At 32.2% G+C, this 25,223-nt stretch overlaps 1 protein-coding gene and 1 pseudogene across 1 annotated transcript in view; one reads left to right on the forward strand and one right to left on the reverse strand.

Annotated features, from left to right (window-relative positions):
- Window positions 1–25,223, reverse strand: part of RAB3GAP1 (RAB3 GTPase activating protein catalytic subunit 1) — an 89,100-nt gene that overhangs the window by 43,619 nt on the left and 20,258 nt on the right. The window contains exons 4-8 of the mRNA XM_011354499.2: window positions 21,102–21,234; window positions 18,363–18,441; window positions 5,835–5,954; window positions 4,781–4,946; window positions 45–144 (exon numbers count right to left, since the gene is read on the reverse strand). Coding sequence (XP_011352801.1) covers window positions 45–144; window positions 4,781–4,946; window positions 5,835–5,954; window positions 18,363–18,441; window positions 21,102–21,234 — 598 coding nt within the window. The remainder of the gene's footprint in view (window positions 1–44; window positions 145–4,780; window positions 4,947–5,834; window positions 5,955–18,362; window positions 18,442–21,101; window positions 21,235–25,223) is intronic.
- On the forward strand, window positions 7,477–7,595 carry LOC111736100 (annotated as a pseudogene).

Raw genomic sequence — 25,223 nt, forward strand, 5'->3', positions numbered from 1 at the left:
TTTTTTCTATTTATTGTTTTAAATATAGTTTTAAATTATCTCACCTGGCGGTTGCTGAGGCCAAAAGTACTGCTGCCAATCCTGAAGTACATAGGTAAATCGAATAGCAATACTAACTGGAGGCAATGGAGTTAAAGGACATCCCTAGGAAAAAATGCAAAGACTACATTGTGTAGCTTTAAAAAAAAAGTGTCTTTAAAAACAATGCCAGAGAGCAAATTACATTAGAATAAAGCTGTTTAAGCTACTAACTGAAAATAAGATATTAAATTCTATTAAGCAAAATACTCTTTCAAAATAGCTTATATGATTTTAATTACACAAATATAATTTCTTACTAATCTCTTCAGCCATGTTGAATGTGAAAAAAATATGATTCGCTTTTAAATAAGATAAAACAATTATGAAGTGTAAGACTAGGTTTGAGAAAATGCTGTCTTTTAAATAAAAACAAATTCAAATTAAAGCCAGTCTTGAATACTGAACCAAAATTTTAGACTAAGACAAATGGTCACTCATGCAAAATAGTTTCTATTAATGAATCAAATCAGTTAAAAGAAAATTTAGATTTATTTTTATATTCATTAAAAATCATAAAAACTGAATCATCCAAACATTCTATGCTCTCAGCTTACCTTAATAATGGTTAATCTACATTAATGTGAAATAGAACTTAAATGTGCATAGGAATTATCTAGGGAGCTTGTGAAAATGTTGATTCAATACTGTTCTGCACATCTAGCCAGTTTCCAAGTGTTGCATATACTGCAGGTAAGGAAGAATAAGAGACATTTGGCTCGGCAGCAGCATCTATAAATGTCACTAGTAACTTTAACTGAACACAGACTCAATCTAAATTCACCATATAAGGTGGCTGCCAAAAAAAGATAATTCAGTTTTGGGCTGTTGTATCCTAGAGAAGCAAGGTAAGATTCTGGCTAGTCAGGAATAATTGACTTTTTAGCCAGGTCTAGATATCAAATGAACATTCACCCATAATAAGGCACGTAGTAGAAACCATAACAAGGTTGCTTTGACACATAACCTCTGCTTCAGTTGCACAGCAATGTAGAGAAATACAGAAAAGAGAAAAAAAAAGAAAAAGAAACAGCTAGGATCAAACATGACATAAATACCTTTATGGTCCCTAGAAAAGGTAAATCTGGTTCAAGACACATGCCTGCTCAGTTTCAGGTATAGAAGAAGGCAGTTGACAGACTAGGACTGCGGACTGCACTAAATGGACCCAAAAGTACTCCACCCAGAGTGAGGGTATTTCAAGACTCTCTCTCTGTTTAAGACAGACACTGGGGCAGGGCACTCCTGCTTGGTACAGTGGCTTTCTTGGAAGTTATTAGACTGGGGAGAGTTATTGTGTGATGAGGAAAAAAATAAAACCCAGTCTCATGACCAGAGAGAGCAAGCCAATAATTCCAAGACTAGATATACTATTATCCCAAATATCACCAAAGAACACGAGGTTCCAAACACAATTTTAAGATGAGGTTCTAAAATATTCTGCCAGTAGAGAGCAACCACAAAACTACAAAACCACTAGAAATGATGGGAGAGAAAATTTTAAATGTTAAACATTCAAAATGAGCCTACAAACAAAATCTCATTGAAAATAGTCCTGCAAATAAAATTTCTCCAAAACATGAAGAAATGTAGTTCTAAAAGAGACAAATATTCAAATCAACAATCAGAATATAAAATCATGAAACTAAAGAACTGAAAAAACAAAGAATGTCTAAACAGAAAAAGACTAGGGTGTGAGTTTTCAAATGTTTGGAGGATTATAAAAGAAAAGGATTTAAACTCAAAATGTAAGTGACTCTCAAGGGCAGAACTGCTCCCCCTACAAAGGAGGTCTTTTCTCATAATTGGATCTATGCAAAAACAAAATAAACTGCCAGTGAAGAGTGAGTGCCCCGGAAACTTCAAGTAGAGTAATTTTTATAAAGATGGCTTTATAAAGATAGAACAGGAGAGTTACATATTGGGTAGTTTTAACTGTATAAAACCTCTGAAGTACTCAAATCAGGTCTTAATTATTTTAAGTTCCACTCTTATCCAATCAATTGAGAGCTATTTTATATCTAGATGCGTGAGTTTTGTGAAAGTTCTGACAGATGATGTGACAAACTGATTAGGAACACATTTTTTCAAGTACAACTAGCATAATCTAAGTCAGATACCACATATCAAGGTAGTCCCTACTTCAGTAAAGAGAAGTTGAGCAACACAGGGGAGTAACATAAAAGATCTATGAAATAACGTTCAATAATGTTTTTTAGGAAGGAATACAGTTATTACTTGCATCTGACCAGAAATTGGATCTAAAGAAATTAAATATAATTGAAGACTTCTGGTGAGAGCAAAGGAAAACTAATGAGGTAGAAATTAACACATATTTGCATTTTTCAAAAATTCCTCAAAACACCACACGTAGAAACAAGCAGTACTTATATACAGAATCAAAGGAACAAAGAAAGGAACAAACAAAACAAAAACAGACTCACAGGTACAGAGAACAAACTGGTGACTGCCAGAGGAGGACGGCTGGCGGGTAGGGTGAAAAAGATGAAGGGATAAAGAAGTACAAATGAGTAGTTACAAAACAGTCATGGGGATGTGGAGTACAGCATAGGAAATATAGTCAGTAATACTGAAAGGCTGTGTGTAGTGTCAGATGGGTACTACAGTAATCACTTCATAAATTGTAAAAATACCTAACCATTGTGCTTCATAAATTATATAAATACCTAACCATTGTATATCTGAAACTACTACTAATAATAATTTTTTAAAAGGCAGTCAAAAAACAAGCAGCAGTACTTAAGATATTTCAAAGCCAAGAAAACTTTTGAGAGAAAAAGAGTGTGTGTGTGTGTGTGTGTGTGTGTGTGTGTGTGTGTACACATATATATTTATATAGTTACATTTCTGGCAGATATGTAACAGATATGATGATATATCCTATTCAATGTATCATATCAGGAGATACCTGATATCAGTTTGTTAATCATGTTTGAGCACTTCAGTAAAATGGATGTCAACTTAAGCACTAAGGGGAATATTTCTCTAAGAAGAGGATCTGCTCCACCACTTGCTTATCTGATTTTGCTCTCTTTTCTAATAGCTCTTCAACTTAAACCCCACATTTTTTCCCCAGAGTAGCACAGGCAAGTCCTCCATATCTCTGTGACAGTGGTTTTACAGAACACAATGGATATATTGGGCACATCCCATTTAGCCTTGCTGCTGTCATAGACTGTAAGACAGACCTATTTAAAAATATCAAATCAAATGAAGATTTGGAAAAAAAAGAAAGGCAATTCAGAACTCAAAGAGTTCAGACCTCAAGAAGTTCACTTATTTTTACACTTGGGCAGGTCCTTTAAAAACAAGCTACTTCTTTATTTCCCACAGATAATTTAACTTATTTTTATATGAGTAATATATGCTCTTTGGGAGAGAAAAGAGAGAACATACAAAATAATAACAACAATAATAAAAGACAAAAAACAATCTTATCAGCTAATCAATATTAACATTTTGGTATACATTCTTCCAAACTCATATGCACCCAAGCAAATGTATATTTTTTAACAAAAATGGGATGTTTTGTATGTACATCCCATTTTTTGGATGTTATGTATATTTTGTAACTAGTTATTTCCTGATTAACAATACATCATGAATCTCTTTTCATGTTAATTAATACCTACAACTGTAAGTATGTAATAGTCCTCTGATGGATAAGTTTAATCAGTACTCTATGATTGGATATACATTAAATCCTTCACTACTATAAGTAACATCACATCCCACCACACGCACACATGAAAAAGAAAAAAAAAAAAGGCTCAAAGTCCCAAACAAGGAGCTATTTAAAGCCCACTTATCTGAGGAGGTTGGCAATACAGTAAGTCCTCACTTAACATCATAGATAGGTTCTTGAAAACTGCAACTTTAAACAAAACGACATATAACAAAACCAACTTTACCATGGGCTACTTGATATCAACAAGAGTAAAGTTCCTACAACATATTTTGGGTCACCAAAACATCACCAAACTTCTAAATAAAGACCCAAAAATATTAAAAACTGAAATAAATGTGAGCTATGCATACATGTAAGAAAAATTAATAAAAACAAGACAATTATTTTCCAACCTGCTTTTTCCATTTTATGGTCACAGGTAGCCAGAGCCTATTCTGGCAGCTCAGGGCAAAAAGTGGGAACCAACCCCAGGCAAAGACACCCTTGTATCCCAGGGCACACCCATACACACCCACATTCACTCACACTGGGACAATGTATACACGCCAATTCACCTCACGTGCACATCTTTGGGATGTGGGAGGAAACTGGAGGCCTCAGAGAAAACCCACAGACATGGGTAGAAGGTGCAAACTCTACACACAGTGGTCCCAACCTGGAATTGATTTTTTTTTTCCTCAACATTATAAGGAAACAATGAAACAATATTGAACAAAAAGACATTATTTGAAGACCTGCTGTATTACTATTACAGGAGAAAGAGATAACAGTAGATAAATGTTAACGAACTGAACAAACAAAATCAGTTTAATTAACATTAGTTCACTAAAAACCTAACTGAAGACTGTTTAAATGACAGTAATTTATATAGTCAATTATATCTGTGTCTAAGTAATTACATTATTGATATTATAGAGAAATATTTCTATATACTCAAATTACCAAATTGCTACTTCATCCCAGATAACACTGACAATATCGATGCCAACTCACAATCTTTGATTTGAAGATATCCAGCAGACCTGATAAATGAGTGTACTGATTTGGCACTTTTCGAAGATGAACCATTTCAAAATCAGTTCGGACACCAGGACCCTGACATTCTCCCACATACATTCTTCGCCATTTGTGATGAATTTGCACGAAGAGTGGCACTTGGCTATAGGAACAGGAATAGACTATAAGTGTATTAAACACAGAAAATCTCCTAAATCTCGAAATTTTCCAGTTATATTACACTAATCTCAAATATTTAAAAGCACTAAACAAGAAATACTCCATAGACTGATAGCAAAGACATATTTAATCCCTTTTCTCCTTACACTAGTAAACTGAAGAAACTATCACCTAGTGGCACTTTGTGGTAAGGAAATTGTTTTAAAATGGCTGAATCAAGAAAAAAAGAATAAAAATTTTCTTCAGTAAAAGCAATCATATCATAGTAGCCTTTCCAAAGTCATGATAAGACTTGATTCACAGGTATTACATAATACAAATTAAACCAACACTTATGGTGAAATATTTTTTACTTTATCATTTGAAGATACAGTTGACCCTCATTATTCATAAATTTCCATATGTTCAAATTAGCCTACTCACCAAAATTTATTTGTAACCCCAAAATCAATAGTGCAGTACTTTCAGTCATTTGCAAACATGTGCAGAGCATCAAAAAATTTGAGCCATCTGATGAGCATGTTCCCAGCTGAGATCTAACAAGGCAATGCTGTCCTCAAGTTTTAAAATTAGATTTTGTAACAAAATTTAAATAAACTAATGTAAGAAAAGCACAAAAAAGTATAATTTACTCTCCATTTCAAATATTCATTGAGTATTTCAGTAAGTTTCCCTTCACAAACCTTTCTCCCTAAAGATTTTTTTGAGTTTGTCTTTATATACCATATTCCAATATAAAAACGTACAAGTACTAATCATAATTATAATTAAAAAAAAAAAAAAACGTAACATTTGGTAACCATTTTCCTTCATAAAACATAATTTAAAAGTTTTTAATTCATAGTCTAAGTTTTTCAAAATGTCCCCCTACCAGCCAGTGTTTCCCAAAGCAATAGACACAGAACTCAGAAGAAGATTGCACTTAGATTCACTGAGAACCGCATCACTGTTTGCAGCAGGGGCGATCACCACGAATTCTCGCAATCCGTACCTTTAAAAAAAGAATCACTACAATTAAACAAGGGAAAACTTCAGAATATAAAAAAAATTTGAAAAATAACATGAAAAAATTTCCCTGAAGGAAATTTAACAAGTCAGGTTTAAAATACAGGTGTTTCTTTCTTTTTTTTTAGGGCAATTAAACCTACAACTTGAATTTCCTTCATTTAAGTGAAATACTTCCATCATTCAACTATTATTTCCCCTCTATTCTTTACCAATTAGAAGCAATTTGCTGAAATCACAAAGAACATTAAATAACAGTTTTGCTTTAAAAGTTTAGTTGTAAAGACAAAAGGTGAAAGCCAACACTGAAGTCTTGCTTTAATTAACTGATAACAGTCCACTAATGTGGAAAGAGAAAGTTTGATAAGATTCCTTACATAGCAGGAAAATAATTACCAGCCATGATGTACTTGTGCCATCTCAAAGTGAGAACACAGTTTACTTAAGTATCGTAATTAAGGAACTCTTTTATTCTTTTTACTTAATAACATATTAAATAGAAGTCACAAAATTATCAGAAAATGGTTTACTCTTGCTATGATATCTTACAATAACGAAAACTTCTCATTTAGTTGTCAAGTCCTTTAAAAACAACAAATTGGCAGCCAAACTTTATAAACATGTAAGGTTAGGCTGGTGATCTTGCCTATTGAAAAATCCTGTGCTATTCACTCCTCAATGTGTTTTTAATAATTTCTTTAAATACAGAAAATAATTTATGAAAGGCATTACTTATTTGCCTAATTTATTTTAACTCTGGATATGTAAAGAGTTGTGAATGCTTATTTTTGTGAGTATTATCCTCAAGAAATCCTCCAAAGGGCAGTAAATAAAAATTTCTTTAAAAGTCCAACCCATAATCTGTTTATTGTCTAAATGACAAAAACTTATTTCATCTTCTCGCCTCACTTTCACCCTCCTACCCCCTAAAATCAAAACTAGTTAAGTACATGTGCATCAAATACTGGAAGGAACCCAGAGCTTTTAATTTTAAGCTCTAAACATCTTTAAAAATAGTTGGTTATTTTTTTTAACATCCTTGGAAGAAAGAAAACAAGAAAACATTTTCCATGCCATTCCCCACACCACAGTGAAACCACTGTCAACAGTTTCTTGGTTATTCTTCCAGAAATATTCTATCTGTTCGTGTACCAACAATATCTTCAACTAAGATTATACTATATTTTTTTTCTGTACCTTTTTTTTTAAAGCTAACCCCCTTACTGATTTTTGTACTCTGATGATGATATACAAATGGCAAAATAAGTACTTTGCTTCCAATTCTATGCTGCTGCAATAATAGTGTGATTGTCTATTTCTACAAATATGTCTGTGGGATAAATTTCTAGAAGGTGCTGAATAAAAGAACATCTGTATCTTTACCATTGATAGCTGTTGCCAAAATAACTCCTCTCTCTCCAAACACACACAGACTGTGCCAGTGTATACTCCCATTAAAAACAAGCTAAACTAATTTCTGTTTATCTACAATAAAATTCTATCTTTGAGTCTACAGCCATGCTACCCTGAACAAGTCCAATCTCGTCTGATCTTGGAAGCTAAGCAAGGTCAAGCCTGGTTAGTACTTGGATGGGAGACCACCTAGGAAAACCAGGTGCTGTAGGCATAAAAAATAAAAAATAAATAAAAAATAAAGGATTGTAAACTGACAAGGTCCTTGCAATCTGAGGTCAACCAAAGGTTGCCTCACCAAAAAAAAAAAAAAAAAAGATTTAGAAAAAAAAATTCTATCCTTTTTTTTCTCCACCTGAAATGCCCCCCACTCTATTGCCATTACTGAATATCAAAATCCTGATGGATCCCTTTTGAATACCACCTCATCAGCCTGTTAAATATGAACTCTAATGTACTTTTCCTATGATTATCTTTAAAGAATCAATATAAGTCATTGATTTATTTTCCATACTAGACCTACCTGAGGACTGAGACCATGCTCTCAAGTGAATAAACATTAACTGGGAGCTTAAAAAATGAGCAAAAATCAACAACAAAAAACAAGCAACCAGATAAAAAGTAGACAAAAACCTGAACAGACATCACTCCAATGATGATATACAAATAGCAAATAAGACAAGAAAAAAATGTGGTCAATATCACTAATTATTAGAGAAATGTAAATCAAAAACCACAGTGAGATACCACTTCACACTTATTAGGATGGCTATTATGAAAAGCAAAACAAAACAAAACAAAACAAAACAAAACAAAACAAAACAAAACAGAAAACAACTGCTAGAAAGGATATGGCAAAATCAGAACCCCTGAGCACAACTGGTGAGAATATAACACAGCACAACTGCTATGGAAAACAGTACAGTGGTTCTTAAAAATTTTTAAGCATAGAAGGACCTATATACCCAAACAATTAAAAGAAGGGACTCAAAGAAATATCTTAACGCCCACGTTCACAGCAGCATTATCCGCAAAAGTCAAAAGGTAGAAACAACCCAAATATCTATTAATAGATGGATAAACAAAATATGCTACATATACACATAATAAATTACTCTTCAGTCTTAAAAAAAAAAATTTGATACATGCTACAATACAGACGGACCTTGAAGATACCATGCTAAGTGAAATAAGCCAATCACAAAAAGATAAATATTGTATGATTCCACTTTTACGAGTTACACAGAGCAGGCAAGCTCACAGAGAAAGAAAGTAAAATGGTGGTTACTAGGGCTTGGGGGAGTAAGGAATGGGGAATTATTGTTCAATGCATACAGAGTTTCAATATGAGATGATGAAAAAGTTCCGGAGATGGAGAGTGGCGATGGTTGCACAAAAATATGAATGTACTTAAAGCCACTGAATTGTACATTTAAAAATGATTAAAATAGTCAATTTTGTTATGTATGTTTTACCAGAGTAAAAAAAAGGAGTAAAACTAATATATATTTTAAAGAATAAGAAATATAAAGAGCTAATAATACTATTAAAAGAAGTTCGACCTCACTAGTGATTAAGAAAATAAAAATTAAAACAAGATATCACTGTGAACCTATTAAACTAGCAAAAAATATAAAATATTGATAAAAGCCAGTGTTGGCAAGAGTTTGGGATATACCACAGGTGGTGGTATAAACTTTCAAAACATTTTTAGATGGCAAAAAGCAAAATATATCAATATTTAAAATTTGCAAACTTTGAACTAATAATATCTCTTTATATCTATGCTACAAAAACATTCATACAAATGCACAAAAAAAATTTATGATGATGTTCATTTTAATAGTGTGTGATAAATTAGACATGACATAAATATCCTTCAATAGAGAAAGATAAATAATAATGTACACCCCCCCCATACTATGGAATACTTATCAATAAAAAAAAAAAAAATAAGGTATATCTGAATTTACTGACATAAAAGCTGTCATGAAATGCTGGAAAAAAAAAAAAAATACCAGAACAAGATGTATAGTGAAATCTCATTTATAAAAAAAATTCCAAATCAAAACTACAAAAATATATCCACATATAAAGCACATACTCATAAAAAATATCGATGGACATATTCTATTTTTCCCATATTTCTTGCTTGCTTGGCCAAAATTAAGAAGTATGAGACATTTTAGCTCCCTCTGTGTGTTTGTGTGTGTGAAAATGGAAGGGATGGGGAAGAGAGAGTGGAAAAAGTGGAGGAATGTAATGTAAAATAATGTAAAATAATGAGTTTCATTAATAAATCTTTATATTTCCTACAAGTTCTACTCTAGTCATTTACTAGAATCTACACAAATAAGAATCCCACTATGGCAATTTTTAATAATATAATTATTTTTTCTAACAGATAAAACAATTTAGTATACTAAATACTAAATTTAAATATAAATGTGTCTTAGCATCATATCCTCTGACTGAGAAACACAGACCAATCATTCATTTTTGTCTATTTTAAGATGCATTTTTCTTTCTTGCTCCAATAAAGCAACAACAACTAACCAATTAGTGACAGATATTTGATATCACTGTCATTAATCTTGTATAGGAAAATCATAAAACCACACCATCTACTTTAAATGTTATCATTTTACAAGTTTTGCATGTATTACTTTAGAAAAAAATATGTTCAGAGCCTCTTCAAATAATATAAAGAAGATGTGCATAAAATATTGGATCGCCAAAAACTATGGCAATAAACAATAAAAAAGACATTTACTGGACATATTTAAATACCCAGCATCTACAAAAAACCTGATAAAATAGAGATGTTCAATAAACAATTGCTTTTTTAAATTTTTATCCCCCCAGCTATCCTTGGATATTCCAATCTGTATCTTTCATTTAAAGTCTATTCAGGTTAACTCGTAAAATTTAACAAATTTTATAGAGTATAATTCTAATTTCCACCCCTCTTCCTTTGTGCAATATTGTCATATATATTACATGTTACATATATAAACCCAACAATACAGTGCTATAATTGTTTAAGAAATATTTTAATTAAGAGGATATATCTTTTATATTCACTAGAGTATTTCCAATGATCTTCATTCCTTCCTCTGGAACCAAGTTACCATCTGTTTCTTTTAATTCTGCCTGTAAGGTAGATATGCCTATAATGAATTCCCTCAGTCTTTGTTTATATGACAATGTTGTTATTCGACCTTTACTTTTGGAAAGATAGTTTTGCTAGATATAGAATTCTTGGTTGAGTTTTTCCTTTCAGCACTCTGAATATGTCACTGCACTGCCCTCTAGCCTCCAGTGTTTTTGAGAAATCAGCAAACAGTATTGTCCCCCTGTACAGGATGTGTCATTTTTCTGTTGCTGCTTTCAAGATTCTCTTTGTTTTTGGGTTTCAGCAAGTTGACCATAATGTGTCTAGGTGTGGTTCTCTTTGTGTTTATCCTACTTGGGGTTCATTGAGATTTCTGGGTCCCTAAGTTTTTCATCAAATCTGGGAAGTTTTCAGCCATTATTTCCTTAATTTTTTTTTTCCTGCCCCTTTCTCTTTACCTGGGACTTCCATTACATGTAGGCTTTGAAACATCTGACACTGACCCACAGATTTCTTAAGTTCTGACCCTTTTTTTCTAATCTTCCTTCTGTTCCACAAAAGCAAAATCATAGAGACAAAATTTGCTTCAGTTAATTCTAGCTGTACTTTCAGTGTAATTTTCCAATCTCAGTAGAACCTCCCCAAGCATATAACATTTATGGTCTCGTTTTCTGTATTATTTTCATATTGCTGCTCTAACAAAACATCACAAACTTAGTGGCTTAAAACAATCCAAGTGTATTATCTTACAGTTCTGTAGATCAGAAGTCTGACACAAGCATCGCCAGGCTAAAAAATGTTATCGGCAAGGCTGTATTTATTCTGGAGGCTCCAAGAGAGAATCCATTCTTTGCCTTTCCCTGTTTCTAGAGGCTTCCTTTGTTCCTTGGCTCGTGGCCATCTTCTTCCACTTTTCAATCCAGCAACAGCAGGCTAAGTTCTTCTCACATTACATCGCTCTGACGCTGAGTCTCTTCTGCCTCTTTCTTCCACTTTTAAGAACACTGGATACACCCAGATAATGTAGGATAAATCTTAAAGTCTACTGATTAGTGACCCTAATTCCATCTTTTCCTTTGATTCCTTCTTGCCACATTATCTGTATTCACAGGTTTTAGGGTGTGGACATGTTTATGAGGTACAGAGGTTCAATTTCCTGCCTTATTAAAACCTCTGCTCAGTAAAGATTTCATGAATTTACATTTGGGCATAAATGTCTTCTAATGCTAATTTGTGTCATTTCCAGGGCTATTTATTTTAAGGAATAACAATTTATGAAGGGGATATATCCCTAATGATGGTTTTAGGAATCAGCCATTAGAAGATATTTAAAGGATATATAAAAAGGTGGAGAGAAGCATTCAACAAATCACATCATTAAGATCAATTATCTTGCCAAGACCATAAAAATTGATCACGTCCACGTATCTTTTAAAGACGTTTTATAAAATACTCTTAAAACAGTTAAACAGGCTCAAGAGTTAATTTGACAGGTGTCTGATAAAGAAACTGAAATTATAAGATATCAAAATAGATGTAGATTAATAAACTTGAACTATCAAAATTAAGCATTTAACATATACGTCAAAATTCTATTTTCTAAAGTTTGATTTGAAAATGTAAGTTAATCATATAAGCATTTTAACTCATTCTGACAGGGTCAACTTATACTAATGGCATATAAATGGTATAAATGAATATTTTGCATAATAGTTTCAAATCTCCAATGTCACTGCTTTAGCATTAAGTTTAGTTTAATTTTTAAAAAGGAAGTATTTATAGGTGAAAACTTCATGCTTCAGTTACTAAGAAGCATGGCAAATAATCTTACAAATTTTAAGAATTTTAATTTTTAATAATTATAATTTTAAAATTCTATAAAAAACAGAAGGATGAGAACATTATAAAATCTTCTTAAGATGTTTCGTCCACATTAGGCCCAAAATATACCCGATCCTTTCTCATCTTCTGCCATTCTCAATCTTCTGCTACTATACTCCAGGCTTACCAAACTATTTGCAGGTTTCAAAATTTAAGCACCATCCCTTCTAATAAATCTTCTTCTTCCTTGAATATCTTTTTAACTAACTTCACCTGGCTTATTCTCGCTTATCTTTCAGGATTCAGGTAAGGTAATGCTTCTTCTGGAAACACTTTTCTGACTTAATCTGTCTGAAAAGGGGGTACCTCCTTGAGTATGCATCAAGCTCCGTGCTGTACTCTATGAGAGCATCTATCAATAGTGTTGCCATTTGTTGCTTTATCTGTCCCCCTACTAATCCCAAAGCTTACTGAAACAGGGATCATATTTTACCCATGTTATCCCAGTATCTGGCTCACAGTAAATGTTTTCAAAACAATGTTTGTCTTAAAAAAAGAAAACACATATACTTTTAATACGCCTAATTTTCAAATTCTCAAAAGTTTGAGTGTTGACCTTCTAATCTTTAAGAAAGATCAAATGAAAAAAATGAAAGCAATAGGGCTGACTGACATGACGCAGACTCCCCCGCCCTTCCCCAAACACACCAAAATACCTGGTAATTGAAGGAATGAAAAGGAGATTACTGGAGGACAGAAACAAAGAGGGAACTGAAAGGCAATAGCAAGCATGCAAGATGACTCTGAAGAAACCCAGAAAATTATCAACTCTGAATATTGGCCCTAACAGCTAGGAACTAGGGATTGAGATGTTACAGGATAAGCAGTTTAGCCACTAAAAGCTATTAGTATGACTCACAGACATGTCTGCAAAACTAACCATGCTTTAATAGACTACAGAGCCTAAGAATGACATAGGAAAAGTCTGTTAATGTCTGAGAATACCATGTGGTTTAGCCTAGCACTAATAATGTGAATTATATAACTCTGAGATTGAGGTAGTCTGTGGCATGTATCCAGACTAGGTTATGTCCAAGAATACCACAGCCCCTAATAAATATAAATAAGGTGAGTTCTGGAAACTATGCTTCCAAAGCATATTATCACGCAGATATTATCATCCACAACCATGCCCTTGCTTATGAGGCACTAGGAGTAGTAAGTTGTATATGTTTTCAATGATGTCACCAATCTCTTTACAAAGTAACCTAAACTTTCTTCTGTATCTTCCAGATTTATTGAAGCATTGTCTATGCGTGGACTTTCCATCAATCCAAATCAGTACAGAAGTTGTAACATTTTGAATGGTTCCTAAGGGATATGGGTGTACATGAGACAAGGAACTGGACCTGAGACTTTTGCTTAAAGCCTGGACCCTAGAAGGGATCACCACCTGAATAGAGTTAAAAACTTCAGGGCCAGATGGTTTCGATGGCAAATTCTACTAAACATTTAAAGGTAATTTCAATTTTACACAATATCTTCCAAAAATTAAAATAGAACAAAATACTTCCCAACTCACATCACAAGGCCAGCAATTTTCTAATACCAAAAAGTATAAAAAAACTATAAATGTTCCTCACAAACACACAGACCTCAACAAAAATATTAGCACATCAAATCCATTAATATGTATTTAAGCAGAAATACAAATTACACAACAATAGAGTTTATCTTGGGAAAGCAGAGCTAATTAGATATCCAAAATTCAATCGATGTAATAACCGTATTAAAAATGTAAAGAAGAAACAAAAGATCATATCCATTTAAGCAGAAAAAGCATTTGACAAAATTCAACATCCATTCATGATGAAAACTCTCAGGAAACTAGGAACAGAAAAAAATTTTCTCAACCTGATAAAGAGCAGCTATGAAAAACCTATAGCTAACATCATAATGGTAAAAGACTAAATGAGATCAGAACAATGCAAAGACTTCCATTCTCACTATTCCTATTCAGTATTTTACTGGAATCTCTAGCCAGTTTAAAAGGTAAGGGGAAAAAAAAAGACACACAGATTGTTAAGGAAGAAATCAAACTAACTCTATTCACAGACATGATTGTTTACATGAAAAACCCTAAAGACACTACAAAACTCCTGCTAGAAGTAATAACTAAATGTAGTAACGTCGTAGAATATAAGGTCAATAAACAAAAATCAGTCATATTCTGACATACTAGCAACATATAGCTGGAAATAAAATAAAAAAAAATACCATTATAAATAGCTCCTTTTAAAAAAAAAGAAAATAATTCGGTATAAATCTAACGAAACATATACAGGCTCTGTATGCTGAAAACTTTAAGACACTAATGAAAGAAACTAAAGAAAAGCTAAAAATCTGGAGAGACCAACCATGTTCATAAAATGGAAGATGCAGTATAGTAAAGATATCAATTCTCTCCAAACCAATCTAGAGATTTAAAGTAATTCCAATCAAACTTACACCAAGACTTTTTGTAAGTATAGACAAACCAATTCCAAAATGTAAATGGAAAAGCAAAGGAGCTAGAATAGCCAAAACATTGAAAGGAACAAAGCTGGAGAAATCACAGTACCTACTTTAAAGACTTATTATAAAACTACAGAAACCAAGAGCGTCCAGACATAAACCCGCACAAATATGGCCAAATGATTTTTGACAAAGATGAAAAAGTCAATGGAGAAAGGAAACTCTTTCAACAAATGGTGCTGGAACAACTGAACACTCATAATGCAGAAAAGAACTAAACCTCATACCTTACACAAAAATTAACTTGAAATAGATAACAGATCTAAATATGAAATGTAAAACTTTTAGAATAAAACACAGAATTGATCGTGTGATCAAAGTCAACATCTCTAGTGATTAAGTCACATTGATAACATGACCTTCTCATATATGCTGAAAAAGGCACTTCGCCTTTTTGATATTCTTTCCAAAAGCCTGTAACCCAAGTATAATCATAAGAAAAAGACACACTCCCAAATTGAAGGAGATCACACAAAATACCTCAAAATTATCAGATGATGAAAAATAAGGAAAGACCGAGAAACTTTCATAAACCAAAAACTAAAAAATTAGAGACCTGATGACTAAATGCAATGTGGTATCCTGATTTAGATCCTGGAACCGAAAAAAACAAAACATTAGTGGAAAAACTACTTAACATTTAGCTAATAATAATGTACCAATGTTGGTTTCTCAGCTTTGACACATGTTCCATGATAATGTAAGCTGTTAACAGTAAGGAAAACTGGGTGAAGGGTATACTGAAACAGTATGTACTATCTTTGCAACCTTTTTGTAAATCTAATCTAAACCAAGAATTTAAGTTTATTTTTTTAAAAACAGGAGAAAGTTCTGTGACCTGGTGCAAGGATTCTTAGAGGTGGCACAAAAATCAAGATCCATAAAGTAAACTTGACAAACTGAATTTCATCAAATTTAAAAATTTATTCTGGAAAAGGAAATGCTAAGAATACAAGATAGGCTACTGTCTGGAAGAAAATATTTGTATTTGGAACATACAACGAATTCTCAAAACTCAACAGTGGAAAACAATCCAATTAAAAAGATCTGAAGACACTTCACCGTATGACAGCAAATAAACACACAAAAGATGTTAAAAATTCAAATTAAAACTAGGATGAGAGACTACAAAACACCTATTAGAATGTCTAAATTAAAAAATACTGACACTAAGTACTGGTGTGGTTGTCATACATTGTTGTTGTGAATGCAAAATAGTACAGTCACTCTGGCAATCAGTTTGGCCATTTCTTATAAAGTTAAATGTACACCTACCATATAACTTAGCATTCTCACCCCAGATATTCACCAAAGTGAACTGAAAAACATATTTTCACACAAAAATCTGTACACCTATTTATATTAGCTCTATACTTAAAGGCCCAAACCTAGAAATAATCCTATCCTTTAACAAGTGATTGAGTAAACAAACTGTGGTATATCCTTACAATAGACTACTACTCAGCGATAAAAAGGAAAAAATTACTGATACAGAATTACTTCAAAGGGTCTCAAAAGCATTGAGTTGAGTGAAAGAAGCCAGTCTCAAAGGTTATTACACGATTCCATCTCTATGGCATTCTTGAAAGGACAAAACAATAGTGACTAAGAACATATCAGTGATTGCCAGAGACTATAACAAACAAGAGGAGTTTTTGGGAGGTTATAGAACTGTTGTATATCCTGACTGTAGTAGTTTAAAAAAATCTATATATGTGTTAAAAGTTCAGTGAATTGTTCATCAAAAAAAAAAAGGTCAATTTTACTATATGTTAATTTTAAAAATAATTTTTAAAAGTAAATGGAAAGGTTAATAAAAGCTAACAAGTGATATTCATTAATACACTGAAATCACTAACAAGTGATTCATTAATACATAAAAAGGTTTCATTTATTCGTTCAACAAATACTTTTGAACTATGGACTATGTGCCAAACACAGAGTTTGGAAATATATATTAAAAAGCTCAACAGAAATTATATAACAGCATTCAGATTTTGATAAATATACTATAAGCAATTACCTTATTAAATCCTCACAATTACTCTTAAAGGTGCATGTTATTTATTATTCTGACTACCAATGTAGAAATCAACTCAGAGAACTTAAGCAACTTGCCCAAAGTTGCAGAGATAATAAGTACTGGAACCATAAATTAAACATAAGTTTGTCTAATTCAGTGTCTGGGCAAACTGGAGATGTTCAATTAATGTTGAATAAATGAATGCATGCATGAAAGTGATACTCTATGATAACATGCTGCTTACTGATATATTTTGTCATGTTAAATGTATACATTCGCATTTTAAAAGATCAGGAGAATATGGATGGACTAAATTAAAAGGGTAATTTACTAAATTCCTTTTATAGTTTAAATTGTTTAAGTTCTGCTTTATTTGTTTAAGTACCACTTTATTTGTACTTGCAATAATTTTCTTTTTTCAGTGTGCTGAACATTCTGCTTGTTATGGTAATCGAAATGAAATGAAGAAAAAAGGAACACAGATATTACTTTCCTCTTAGAAATTCTTTAATTAAAGCTCAAAAGACCAACTCACATCAACAGAATAATTTAAAACTACTATATAAATTCCCTTAAACTAGGTCTCTTTTCTTAACCATATACTTGTATTTGGGCCATTTTGATGCATTTTAATGCCACCCCCTCCAAAATAAAGTTCAGACATACTTTGAATAATTAAAAGAGAGGGACTTTTTAAATGTGATGTACTACTTATATTAATGCATCACATTTATAATTTAGAACTCTGACGTTATCATGTAACTGAGGTCAACATTTTATTTCAATTCAATTTCCGACAGTACATATTAAGTTTTCTATGATATTTAAGAGTTATGCTAATCAGAATCAGGTTAGACAGGACCCTCGAATATGACACATACTGTGCAGAAAAGGGTTAACAGCAGGCCTATGACTACTATCCTCAGAAGAATCTGCTTGCAAGGCTGACCTTTGGCTGGCACCTGGGAACTTGAATTTGGGAAGGGTTCCTACTACTGCTCTAAATGATAAAGAGTTACTGTGCCTAAACTGTACAATGTGGTTTATGCTGAACACCCACTTTCCTTCTGGGAGTCTGAAATTTTGTCATGTACCAGTCAGAGGGTAACAGCCCCCAAATAAAAACCCTGAGAGCAAAGCCTCTAATAAGCTTCCCTGGCAAACATTTCATATGTGTTGTCACAACCTGTTGGTAAGGGAATTAAGTATGACTTTATGAATCCATTAGGAAAGGACTCTTAAACACTTGCACTTTCTTCAAACTTTGCCTCAGACACATTCCCCTTTGCTGATTTTGCTTTGCATGCTGTCACTATAATGAATCATATCAGTAAGTAAGGTTATATACTAAGTCCTGTGGGTCCTCCTACAAATTATCAAACCTGGAGGTAGTCTGGGGCCTCCTTGACACACACACGAAAAGTTATCTTTGTAAAATGTATACCTACCATCTTACCAGGCAATGTGCTCTTGGAGGAAAGTCGTTATTCATACACAGCAAATCTTGCATAGATTGTGGAATAACATCTACAAAAACATTAGATAATGAAAAAGTTAATATATTCGTTCCAGAGCAAAACTTTCTAATATGATTTTAAAAATTAATACTATATAACATCTCTTGCTAGTCCATGTAGTTTTGCAATTGCTTAAAGATTTATATAGAGAGCTAGCACTAAAATTGGGGGAAGAGGAATGTCTTTCTCAAAAAAGCCAGCCTATGAAAATACATCTATGTATACACATATATTCCATGTTTATATTATTTTTCTTTCTTCTAAGTAATGGCTTAAACAATTCCTCACCCTTGCTAGATAGAAAGCCTTGTTTTATTTATTCTTCTCGGTCTGCCCATGTCTCTACTTTTCTTCAAAATTCTACTTAGAAGTCTGTCAACTGCATATCATCTTCCATGGCTAGCTTCTGCTGGACCCTGGCCATCTTAAATGTTTTTGTAAAACCACTAAACAGCTTCTCACTTAAAACCATATATCTTTAAGCCCTTGCATTGCTATCCATAAGATACTAATATCAATGATCATTACTTATTCATAAATGCATTCAAAGCATAAAATTTTGTAAAAATATGTTTGGAAAAATATTTCCTTTTGCTGTATAGCTATAATTACTTAGCAAACTTATATTTTATTGTTTGCAAAAATAAAAATGAGAACACTAATGACTTGACACTCAACTATAGCAATAAGCAACTCCAAGGAAATAAAAGATCAGTGCTCAAATCTTCTGACATCTGATAATATAGTTTTAAATGTGTATCTACAAATTAACTGAGTTGATGCTTTACTTGTAAGTTCTAATTTCTATCACTAGTTAGTTTCAATCACCAAATTAAAACTGCACAATACCTACACAGATACCACAATTACACCTTAACTAATACACTTATCTTCTCTAATACCACAGTCTCCTTCATCTGTTCACCACAGAAACACTGATTCTAAGCTTCCTTAACACAATAGCTTTTCCTTGATGTATGATCTTTCCTCAAATTAATAGCACTTAAGATATCGCTACCTTGAACAATTCCTTTCATTAGGAGAATGTTGGACCCAAAAATCTCTGGGTCATTCTGAGACTTCCCACTAGTCACATATATTTCCTCTCTCCCCATACTCCTAAAGTACACATATTCATATTCTAGTTTAATTATTTTATTTTGCTGTATAATTGTCTTACATATGTGTATACATGATCAATGTTATCTATCCTAGTTTATGAATCTAAATACAGATGTTATCTAATTGTTTTGTTTGAAAGAATATATATAATAGAAAAAATATAATTTTATTCCTATACAAGAAAAGGCACAAAAATTTCAGGCCTATACTTACTAATGATAATCTGTTTTATCAAGAAAAACTTTACTTTTTTTACTGACATATAATTGACATTATATATGCAATAACAATTTGATAACTGTATACATTGTGAAATGATCAGCACAGTAAGTCTTATAGTTAACATCTGTCACCATGTAGTTACAAAATACTTTTTGTGTGATGATTTTTAAGATTTACTCTTTTCACAACTTTCAAATATATATAACAGTATTATTATAGTCACCAAGCTGTACATTACATCGCCATGACTTATTTATTGTATAACTAGAAGACTATACCTTTTGACCCCTTACGCCCATTTTGCCCACCCTCCATCACCTGCCTCTGGCAATTACCCATCTGTTCTCTATTATAAGCTTGCTTGTGGTTTTTGTTTGTTTTTTTCAATTCCACATGTAAGGGAGATCATACAGTATGTCTTTCTCTGTTTGACTTATTTCACTTAGCAAAATGTCTTCAATGACCAAGAAAACTTCAACACACATTCTTAATATTTATTTTCTGAGAGAATAAAGAAGGGTATTTGACTGACAGCTCCGAAATATATATTTCCTTAATACCTTACTCACTTATTGTTATATATGAATATATCTAAGGACAGAGATTTTGGATGATTTGACCTATAAACAACTACAGGCACCATTAACTAAGTACCTAGCATGGGCCAGGTACTGAGATAGGTATTTACACATACTATCTCATTAAATCTTCCCCTTAACCCTCCAAAGTAGTTATTACTTCATTTGAAAAATAATTCAAGTTTAGAAAGATCAAGTAACTAATAATAGAAAAACCAGAATTTAATATACTGGATCTGACTCTAAAGTCTGGGATATATCCAAAACACTACACTGACTAATCAATAAAGAACTTTTTTTTTTTTATCCTTCAAAATCCAGCTTAGTTGCTTAACTCTCCGTAACACCTTCTCCGGTCTTTCCCCATTAAAGGCGATCTCTTCTCTGAACTTCGGAATTTTACCTGTGCTTTGAGATGGCACTAATCACATTCTATCTCCTATTACTGTTACTTACTTATAGACTTTATCTCCCCTACTCGAATGTAAATTTAAGTTTAGGTTCAACTGGGCTTAGCGAAGTATCTAGCACATGTTAGGCACTCAATAAATATTTGCTGATTTAACTAGCTTTAAAATAAATGATGCTATGATTCTTCCTCTGAAAAGATCATACTTTACTTCAGATATGGTGAAACAACTTGGCATATATAAAATATCTCCAGAGGATAGTACATAATTAAGAGAATTAATTCATAATTCAAAATTATAACCACTCTTATAAATTTAAAATATGTATAAAAACTTACCTTCTAATAATTCATCCTTTCCTTCTTTATCAATGGATTCTTGTACAAGATAATGATGAGTAATTGAGAACTTGAAGTCAGCAAAGGAAACTTCATCTGATTTCTCTTCCCATGTGCCAGATGTAAATATACCCTATATTTAACAATAATATGGAAAAAAATCTTAAAGCATTCGATATCTACCATTATGTTTATTAAACACAGGAATTTCTTTCCCTTTTTTCTTTCTATTAATCTAAAATTTCACCGTATAGCTACCCTGTACATAATTAAAGAAAAGGTAAAATATGTAAATGAATAAAATGAAGAGGAAGTTATTTTATAAATGATTTATCAGTATTCCTTTAAAAAGAAAACTCTCCTAGAATATTAATTATCAAGTGACTTACAAAATTCTAATTTTCAAATAACATCATGAAAATCCAATAAATCTCATGCCTGTTCATATACAAAAAGAAAAAACCCTCATTACCAATAGCAGAATCTCTAAGAGTTACTTTTAACTCCTAAAAATGATGAAATTTTATAAATTTTGTTAAAACTTAGAAAAATACATGGCAAAATATACTTTTATAAAATCTCAAATCAAATAACACTATGTAGCACACAGCACTGCTGAACATTAGAAACTGTTTCATAAAAAAGCAGTTTGTAACATCAATTTAAGTGATATAACATCTGTAGTACTTATTTGCTTATCAGGTTTTAACAAGCTTATCAAGCTTTGGCATTCAAATATGTTCATTTAAATAGAAACGGCTTGATTGGAAAACATTTTAATTAAAATTTCCAAGAGTCCTTTTACTTAACAACATAACCATAAAAAATAATTTTTCCCATAGGGCCTCTAATCTCCCATAGTTGTTCTTTCCACTGGAGAGGTATATTGTCATTGCAAGATAGCCCCACTATGAGGCAAAAAATACCAATCCAGCAACTTTCCAAGCAGATAGTCCCAAACTAGATAAAAAACATGTAAGCAATGATTCTGTATTACTGAGCTTTAAAACAGTGTTTTCATGACTATACTCAACATATAATACCTAAATGTTTTATGTGTTCCTAGAAAGGTGTTTATAATTCTGAATTGAGTTAAGTCATATTTTAAATGTCCTAAAGGTATCTCATTAAGTAAATAAGTACATCAAACAGCAATCTTTTCATTAGGAGAATAATCACCATGCATGACACATCAAAATACTATGGTTTTGACATGTTGAGTTTCGTTAAAGTGTGTTAAATTAAGACATATATGGCCCACATAATTCCCAAACTGAAACGAGTAACATAATAGTATACAAACGAGCTTGGTTTGCTAGGAGAAATGCCTACTATAAAGAAGTTAAGGCTAAAACTAAGAAAGGGGAGAAGTCCAGAAAATGATAAGTCCCTTTTTCAAACTTGCAGAAAAGTTGAAATATTTTTTCAATATTAAAATAACATCTGACCCTAATCCTAAATTTTGGACACTGCTGTCAACCTTACCAACAGCTATCTCAGGAGAATCTGGTTGGATTCAATAAAGCTTTCTCTGTCTTCAAATTATTTTTAAAATAATTTAGCTCAACTGAAAAACAATATTCTAACCTCCCTCCTTTAATTCAGTGTGACACAATTATTTGACACCAAATTTCAATAAGTGTATATTTACGATTAGAACCAGAAATGACAACTCCAGTTCAGAATTAGTCTAGTAATTCATGAAAAATAACCTCTGAGGGCCCCAGACAATAAAAAGAAATAAGCATATAGACTGGAAAGAAAGAAAATTGTATACACTCACAGATAACCTGATTATGCAATATAATATCCAAAAGAATCTACAAACTACTAAAACTAACTGTTGAGTTTATGAAGTTGTGAAATTCGAGGTCCATATACGAAAACCGTATTTTTATATACTAGCGGCAAACATTTGGAAAATGAAATTTTTTAAAAATACCACAAAAAAAATTTAGAAAATAAATAAATATAAAAAATACCACAACAGCAAAAATAAATAAAATACCTAAGACTAAACTTAAAGAAAGATGACCAAGAACTCTACCTAATAATACTTGAAAATGCTGCTGAAAGATATTAAAGAGCTAGGAGATATATCATGTACATGGATATTGGAAGATGCAACACTGTGAAGATGTCAATTCTCCCCAAATTGATGTATAAACACAATTCTAATGAAAATCCCAACAGGCATTTTGTAGAAACTGACAAGCTGATTCTAAAACTAATATGAAAATCCAAAGGACCAAGAATAGCTAAAATAATTTGGATAAAAAATATACTACCTGATTTTAAGATTTACTTTGCTACAGTAATTAAAGCAGTATAGTACTGGCATAAAGACAAAAAGACGAATAGATCAATGAAACATAATAATCCAGAAACACTTTCACACATATACTTCATTTTACAACAGAGGAGCCACTGTAATTCAGTAGGGAAAAGATGGTCTTTTCAACAAATGGTCCTGAAATAAGATATTTGCATGGAAGAAAACATAGGAGAGTATCTTCATGACATTGAGATTGGCAGATTCTTTTGATAGAACACAAAAAGCACTAATAATAAACATTTTTAATTGAGACAATGAATTTCGTTAAAATAAACTTCTGCTTAGCAAAAGTTGCAGGTAAGAAAATGATTAGGGAAGACACTAAAGAAAACACTCAAAATACATATACCAAAGGACTCACAACACCAGGATGTATGAGGATAATTTTTAAAACTAAACAATCCAATTGTTTTTAAATGAGCAAAAGACTTGAACACTTAGTAAAAGAAACTATGAATGACCAATAAACACGGTTAATTAACTGTGATGAATTACTAGATACTATTCAGTCTCAGCAATCATTCATGAAATGCAAATTAAACCACTGTGAGATACCACTTCACACCCAACAGGATTACTAAAAATGAAAATCTGACAACACCAAGTGTCAGAATGTAGAGCAAGAACTGTGGTTACCTGTAAGATTTGAGTGGAGAGAGAAACAAGGATTCTTTCTAACAAAAATGTCCTAGATGGTGGTAACATGGTTACATACATTTGTCAAAACAAACTGTATAGTTGAATTCTATACATTTTACTGTGTATAAATTATAACCCAAATAAGAAAAAAAATCAAAAGGATTTTTAAAAGAGACAAGGAGAAGGGGGGAACTCTAACTTCTGAGGAAAATGTGAGGGAGAAAATGCTCTTTTGCCAAAAGAAAAAATAATGGCCATTATGCAAGAACAACATGCACTAAACATCTTCATAATTTGGACCCAACAATCCTTTCTACATATCTTTCAACTTACACAATAAACTTCAGTTAACTTAGACATATTCTGAGCCGGAACTCTGGAGGGCCCAAGACCTGAAGGATGAAGATCACTCTCCCAGACTATTTTAACAGCTTCCCAGTGGTCTCCTTATCTCTACTCTACATAGTTATCTCCCTAAAAAAAAAATCTGATATTGTTTCCTCTCCATTTAAAATGTTAATGGTTTTTCATAACCTATATAGTAACCTCAAGAGATTTTTAATTATGTATTCTACCAGTAAAAATTTGAGCATTCATCTCCATGTATGTATATTTATTTATAAATTAAGCATTACTGTATCATATATTATGCATATCATCCAAAAAACAAAAATTTACATTAAAAGTGGATGTAAAAAATGTAATATAATTAGAAGTCATAATACACAAAAGCTCATGACAAGGACCTCTAACGAATGGCATGTACCTACACTGGTAGAAATACAAAGTCCACAGATGTGGCCCCACCCCTTCCCAATTTTATCTCCCACAGCTACCTTCCATCTACATGTTGTAATTATGCCTAACAATTTGTATTTCCCAGAGGCATGCTTTCCCTTTCACACCAGTGCATGGGCAATTTATCCTGTTCATTACTTTATTTCTTTTAGCATATTTTTATTTATCCACTCTTCAAAACTCAACCTGAATGTTAATTTCTGTAGAAAATCTGCTTTGATTATCATTAACAGGCAAGTTAATGATTCACTCTCAGTATCTTGTTCAAATCACTAGAATGACACCTATTCTAATCATTTATTTCTGTATCTATTTCTCCACTAGACTACTAAGAGCAAAGACTGTTCTAT

Source organism: Pteropus vampyrus, unplaced genomic scaffold (assembly GCF_000151845.1).
Source record: "Pteropus vampyrus isolate Shadow unplaced genomic scaffold, Pvam_2.0 Scaffold17, whole genome shotgun sequence".
Taxonomy (NCBI): domain Eukaryota; kingdom Metazoa; phylum Chordata; class Mammalia; order Chiroptera; family Pteropodidae; genus Pteropus; species Pteropus vampyrus.